At 54.6% G+C, this 7,149-nt stretch overlaps 1 protein-coding gene across 1 annotated transcript in view; it reads right to left on the bottom strand.

Moving 5' to 3' along the window:
- The window catches only part of UBE2G1 (ubiquitin conjugating enzyme E2 G1), a 100,951-nt gene extending 98,500 nt beyond the window's left edge, over positions 1–2,451 (bottom strand). Inside the window, exon 1 of the mRNA XM_017512180.2 lies at positions 2,051–2,451. Coding sequence (XP_017367669.1) covers positions 2,051–2,096 — 46 coding nt within the window. The 5' untranslated portion in view covers positions 2,097–2,451. The remainder of the gene's footprint in view (positions 1–2,050) is intronic.
- Between the last annotated feature and the right edge of the window lie 4,698 nt (positions 2,452–7,149).

Genomic DNA, 7,149 nt, shown 5'->3' with positions numbered 1-7,149 from the left:
AAAAAAAAAAAAAAAAAAAAAGAATTATTAGGGAAATCTTAAATCCATTCTCCAGACAAAAACTATACAGAAAAGGTGTTTACAAATGTTAAGATGTGGCTGGGCGCGATGGCTCATGCCTGTAACCCCAGCACTTTGGGAGGTCAAGGTAGGCGGACCACGAGGTCAGGAGTTCGAGACCAGCCTGGTCAGCAAGGTGAAACCCTGTCTCTACTAAAGATACAAAAAAATGAGCAAGGCGTGATAGCGCACTGCCTGTAATCCCAGTTAATCAGGAGGCTGAGGCAGGAGAATCACTTGAACCCAGGAGGCGAAGGTTGCGGTGAGCCAAGGTTGTGCCACTACACTTCAGAAACAAGATGCAACAGAGTTATCTTATTGCCTTTTGTTGTTGTTGTTGTTGTTAACAGTCTGGCTCTGTTGCCCAGGCTGGAATGCAATGGCACGATCTTGGCTCACTGCAACCTACGCCTCCCAAGTTCAAGCAATTCTCCTGCCTCAGCCTCCCAAGTAGCTGGAATTTACAAGCGCCCTCCACCAATCCCGGCTAACTTTTTGTATTTTTAGTAGTGACAGAGGTTTCGCCATGTTGGCCAGGCTGGTCTTGAACTCTTGTCCTCCAGGTGATCCACCTCAGCCTCCCCAAAGTGTTAGGATTAAAGGCGTGAGCCACCACGCCCGGCCACATTCCTTTTCCAGTACATTATTTGTGATGGGTATCCTGTAGTACCTCCATTCACTCCAAGTAACTCCCCCTGAGCATCTAGAACTTTAATACTTGTCCAAACCTACTTGCTCATGGTCTAATAATAAACCGTATTATACAATCCGTAAGAGCCCCTGACAACCTTTTCCTTGAGATGCCATAAAGGTGATTTAAGGAACACCTCAAACTCTCAGTAAATGTATTTCAAAGACAGATTTCATCATTCCAGTCTTTGGCGTCTGCTGAGGGTTACAGGCTGCTGGTTGTAGAGTGGGGACGGGGAAGATCCCTTGAACTGAGAATGACACACGCCGGGCGTTGTACAGCAGGGCTAACTGCTGGTTCATTTCTCTTTAAATCTGGCAGCACGTGGGGCGGCATTGTGCAGCCACCAACCCGCCTCCCCCTTCCACTCCGCACACGTACGTCTCCAGTGCGCATGCTCCGCGCACACAGTCCTAGCAGAGTAGGAGCCAACCCCCTAAAAAGTCAACCTGGAAGCCGCAAACGGCCTGAGGCCGGGACAATGGGGGAGGGGGGCCGCAGGCTCCGCGGGGAGGCAGACCCGGCCGCCGCCCCGGGCCACAGCCTGCGGGCGCAGCTCCGGGGGCTGCGGGCCTGCGCAGGAGCCGGAATCGCGGCGAGCACAAAGCCCCGAGCCGGCCACCGAGCGGCTGTCCCCGCGGCCCGCTCCTACCCTCCCCCAGCCAGCGGCGCAGCCGGAGCCCGTGCCAGGCGGAGGCAGGCGAGGCGACGTCCCGCACCCCGCCAGGGTCTCGGGCACCCGCGCTGGCGTGGAGGCCGCGGAGGCCGGCGCTTTTGTTACCGGCCCCAACTCCGCGGACGCAGCGCCGCCCGGGGAGAAGTTTTGTGCGCCTCACCTATCCCGCCAGGGCCGGTCCCTTCCGCCGCCCTCGCCCCCCGCGGTTCAGACGCCGAGCCTGCGACTCACGGCCGCGCTGGGCCCGGACGCTCCGCCCGGCCGCGAACGTCCGGCGGCCCCGGCCGCACCTGAGCCCGGGACCCGCCCCTCCAGGCCGGCGGCCGCGGCCGGGACACCGCACTCAGCACCCCCCCGCAACGTCCCACCCGGCAATGGGGGAGGGGGCCGCCTCCCCTCGACCCCCGGGGCCGGAGCTGGGTCGCGTCCCCGCCCCCAATGCCCTCCGAGCGCCGGGCGAGAACGAGCGGGCCCGGCCGGGACCGGAGCCTCGAGTCCCCACCCTCGCAGGCCCGCGCCCATTCGGCCGTGCGGCCGCCGGCCCGGCAGGAGGAGAGGAGGGACGGGGCAGCGGCTGTCCGCGATCGCGGCCGGGCCCGGCGCCCCGCCGCCCGCCTGCTCACCTGCCAGCTGTCTTCGCAGTAGCAGTGCCGACTGCAGCTCCGTCATCCTCCCGCCGAGGGCCCGGGCTGGCGCCGGGGCTTCCGAAGGGCTGGGGACAGGATCTGGGGGCGGCTGGAGCGGGGTGTGCTGAGGAACCCGGGCCCCGCGACCCGAGCGCCGGAGCCGAAGGAGGCCGGGCTGAGGCGGCGGGAGCGGCGCCTCGCTGCCGGTGCGAGTCCGCTCGCTTCAGCTCTTCTCACAGCGACTCACGCCCGGAAGGGGAGGGTGCCCGGGCTGCCGCGGCGCGCACTGGGACTTCGCTCGCCCGCTTCCCTCCTTCAGCTCGCCCGTCGGCCCCACCGGTGCCTTCCCCCGCCACTGCCTCACTGCGCGCAGGGCCGCTCGGCGCAGGCGCGCTCAGACTGCTGACTTGGGAAGCCTCCAGCCCGCTAGCCCGACCCCGCGGCCTCCCGCCCCGCCCCCGGCGGCGGAACCCCGCCCCCTGGGCGCCTTCGGCCCGGCCGCCGCCATTTTGGGAAGGTCGACGCCCGGCTGCCAGCTCAAGTCGCGGACGCCATGACAAAGAGGTCGCGGAGGGTCAAGATACAGCCTCTGGACAGAAGCCGTGGATACCCGAGCGAAGGGGCGAAAGAAATGGTAGACACCTAGTCGTTGGCGAGCGCCCAAAAGCCGTCTAACACTGCCACATGCTGTGCGAATTAGGCATTGTTAGAAAGCCGAGGTTAGTACTGGTGTGCTGCATTTTAACCAAACGCCAAAATAGAGGCATTATAGGCTGATAATTCTCTTTACATGAAGAGTGCACAAAAAGATTCCTTTTTTTTTTTTTAGATGGAGTCTCGCTTTGTCGCTCGGGCTGGAGTGCAGTGGCGCGATCTCGGCTCACTGCAACCCTTGCCTCCCGGGTTCGAGTGATTCTCCTGCCTCAACCTCCCAAGTAGCTGGGATTACAGGCACGCGTCACCACACCCGGCAAATTTTCGTATTTTTTAGTGGAGATGGGGTTTTACCATGTTGGCCACGCTGTACTCAAACTGCTGGCCTCAAGTGATCCGCCCGCCTCAGCCTCCTAAAGTGCTGGGATTACAGGCGTGAGCCACGGCGTCTGGCCTTATTATTATTGACCCACCACGCCTGGCCCTGTTATTATTACTGTTTTATGGACAGCATCTCTGTCGCCCAGGCTGGAGCGCAGTGATCATAGCTCACTGCAGCTTGGAACTCCTGGGTTTAAAGGATCCTCCCATCTGAGTCTCCTTAGTATCTGGGATTACAGGTACGCACCACCATACCCTGCTATTTTTTTATTTGTTTTATAGAGACAGGGTCCTCTCTATGTTGCCCAGGCTGGTCTCAAACTATTGGGTTCAAGCAGTCCTCCAACTCGGCCTCCCAGAGTGTTAGGAGTACCGGTGTGAACCTCTTCCCCCTGCTAAATAGACCAAAGGGACTGTTTTGATGTTTCACTTTTAAGTTTTATGCTCTAAATTTTTTATAAATACCTTTTAACAAGTTATGGAAATTTCCTTCTATTCCTAGTTAGTTTCTTTCTTTTCTTTTCTTAAGATTGACTGATTGATTGATAGTTGCGGCAGAGTTTTGCTCTTGTTGCCCAGGCTGGAGTGCAATGGCGCAATCTTGGCTCACTGCAACCACCGCCTACTAGGTTCAAGTGATTCTCCTGCCTCAGCAAAACCATGTTGGTCAAACCAACATGGCAAAACCTCGTCTCTACTAAAAATACAAAATTTAGCTGGGTGTGGTGGCGGGCGCCTGTGATACCAGCTACTCAGGAGGCTGACGCAGGAGAATCGCTTGAACCTGGAAGGCGGAAATTGCGGTGAGCCAAGATCGTGCCATTGCACTCCAGCCTAAACGACAAGAAGGAGACTCTGTCCCAAAAAAAAAAAAAAAAAAGGAAGTGGCTCATGCCTGTATTCCCAGCACTTTGGGAGGCCAGGGCACGTGGATCACGAAGTCAGGAGTTCGAGACCAGCATGGCCAACATTGTGAAACCCATCTCTACTAAAAATACAAAAAATAAGCTGGGTGTGGTGGCAGGCGCCTGTAATCCCAGCTACTTGGGAGACTGAGGCAGGAGAATCGCTTGAACTCGGGAGTCAGAGCCAACATTTCGCCACTGTACTCCAGCCTGAACAAGAGCGAGACTCCAGTCTCAAAAAAAAAAAAAAAAAAAAAACCAGTTGCCTGAAGACCCTGATGAAGATTGTGGCAGTCACTCAGGCTTGGATTAAGGAGTGTCCGTAAGAATATTTAGGCCTTGGTGATCCATCAGGTGTAGGAAACAGTGGGGCGCACCACGGGTGACTCTCCTTGTGACCCGCGTGACTAGGTACCAAGTTCGAGGGGGCCAGTCTCACTTTGTTGTGTAACCTGGTCTCAAACTCCTGGCCTCAAGGGATCCTCCTGCCTTGGCCTCCCAGAGTGCTGAGATTACACGTGTGAGCCACTGCACCTGGGCCCTAGTGCTTTTGAGGCTAACGCCATCAGCTGCAGCGCTTGCTACTCCCCTTTGGTCCTGTGACCCGCAGACCCACTCATCACGGACTTTGGCCCCTGCCTCGTACCCCTTCTTTTCCTTCTACTCCAGCCCTCCACCTCGGGGACCTAACTACCCATGCGGGTGACCCATCCAGTAGCCCTGCCTGTCACCCACTCGACTTCCTCTCCTCCCCTTCCCACCTGCTGGCCTTTCCATGTTCCTGCGGGACAGTCTTGCCACCCAAAATCACACCACACCCCAATACTTGATTTCGAATCAGCCACCCTGACCGCCGTTTCTTCTCCTGCCAGCTTACCAGCTTTAGTGTTGGCACCATGCAGCACTTCCAGCCTGACAAGACCCTGTTCTGGGTACCACCTTTTCACCATCCATCGTTTCGCTCCTGTTTTCTCTTGTCTTCTGAGCTTAGAGAATAATAACTATGACCCTTCTCTCCATACGCCCTCAGCAAACTTGGCTGTTTGTCTCCCTCCCTCTCCATTTTACTTCTGTGGTTGATCCTCAAGCCTCAATGAACCCTGGCACATCCAACTGTCTAACTGTATTGCTTTATTTAACAAACATTTATTGAGCAACCCCTATGAGCTAGACACAATCCTAGGACTTGAGGTCTAGGTGTAAACTACACTGACCGGGTTCCCAGCCTCATGACACTAACATCTAGTGGGACAGAACAGTCAAAAAATAAACAACGGCCAGCCATGGTGGCTCACACCTGTAATCCTGGCACTTTAGGAGGCCGAGGCGGGCAGATTACCTGAGGTCAGGAGTTCGAGACCAGCCTGGCCAACATGGTGAAACCCATCTCTACTAAAAATATAAAAATTAGTCGGGCATGGTGGCTAACACCTATAATTCTAGTTACTCGGGAAGCTGAAGCAGGAGAATCACTTTAATCTGGGAGATGGAGGTTGCAGTGAACTGAGGTCAGAGTGAGACTCCATCTCAAAAAAAAAAAAAAAAAAAAAAAGTAAACAAGTATTAAGGTCAGCATTTCCTCCGGCCTGGTGGCTCACAACTGTAGTCCCAACACTTTGGGAGGTCGAGGCAGGCAGATCTCTTGAGCACAGAAGTTCGAGACCAGCCTGAGCAACACGGTGAGGCCCCATCTCTACAAAAAAAATTGAAAAATTAGCCAGGCATGGTGGAACATGCCTGTAGTCCCAGCTGCTTGGGAGGGTGAGGCGGGAAGATCCCTTGAGCCCAGGAAGTTGAGACTGCAATGAGGCATGATCACACCCCTGCACTCCAGCCTGGGCAATACAGGCGAGACCTGTTTGCAAAAAAAAAAAAAAAAAAATTAGCATTGGATTATGGGAACTGATAAGATAGAAATGAATAGGGTGAGTGAACAACTAAGGAATAGGGTCTGTTCTAGATAAGATAGAGAAGGCCTTCAAAGATTTTAATTGAGATGAAATTACAAACAGGATATGGCCTTTGAAGATTCTGGGGAAGAGCATGCCAGGCAGAGATGGCTGCTGCCAAAGCCCAGTGGAAGGAAAGATTTTCAGTGGAGAATTATCAACTGCTACAAAGACTAGAAAGGGTGGGGTGGGATGCCATGGCATGAGCCACCGCACCCCTCCGGATTTACTTACTTTTTTTTTTTTGAGACAGACTCTGTTGGCCAGGCTGGAGTGCAGTGGTGTGATCTCGACTCACTGCAACCTCCACCTCCTGGGTTCAAGCAATTCTGCCTCAGCCTCCTGAGTAGCTGGGATTACAGGTGCCATGTCCAGCTAATTTTTGTATTTTTAGTAGAGACAGGGTTTCACCATGTTGATCAGGTTGGTCTCGAACTCCTAAGCTCGTGATCTGCCTCCTAAAGTGCTGGGATTATAGGCGTGAGCCCCTGCGCCCCTCTGGATTTACATTTTTTAAAGCTTATTTTGCTCTTTATTGAAAAGAGGGCTGGATGGTGGCTCACGCCTATAATCTCTGCACTTTGGGATGCTGTAGGGGGAGGATCGCTTGAGTCCAGGAGTTCTAGACCAGCCTGGGCAAAAAATGAGACCTCCCCCCGCCATCTCTAAAAAAATGTAAAGAAAAAAGGAGCGCCATTTTCTTGGAAACCTCTGCGCCATGAGAGCCAAGTAGAGGAAGAAGCGAATGTTGCACAGGCTGAATTGCAGAAGAAGAAAGATGAGGCAGGTCCAAGTAAACCACTAGCCTGTTGCACTGTGGGGGCCACAGGTGCAGAAACCATGGAATGCCAGCCGCTGGGGATGCTGGGACAAGTTGTGGATTGCATGCTACTGTCAGAGCTTGTCTCAGCGGATCTAGAACTTCATCAACCTCTGATCGCCCATCACCTCTGAGACCCACCTTGCTCATAACCAAAACTGCCCATGTTGGTCCTTTGCCCTGGACCTGTGACATTCTGGACTATTTCTGTGTTTACTTGTGGCCGAGTGTAAGAACCATTCAATAAATCACCTCTCCTGCTGTCTAAAAGGAAAAAGAAAACGGGGTGAAAAAAAATAAAAGATTGCGGCTGGGCGCGGTGACTCATGCCTGTAATCCTAGCACTTTGGGAGGCTGAGGCGGGCAGATCACGAGGTCAGGAGATGG

This window comes from Cebus imitator, unplaced genomic scaffold, assembly GCF_001604975.1.
Source record: "Cebus imitator isolate Cc_AM_T3 unplaced genomic scaffold, Cebus_imitator-1.0 Scaffold464, whole genome shotgun sequence".
NCBI classification, from domain to species: Eukaryota; Metazoa; Chordata; class Mammalia; order Primates; family Cebidae; genus Cebus; species Cebus imitator.
The sequence above is the reverse complement of the archived record's forward strand: the minus strand, read 5'-3'. Positions and strand labels throughout refer to the sequence as shown.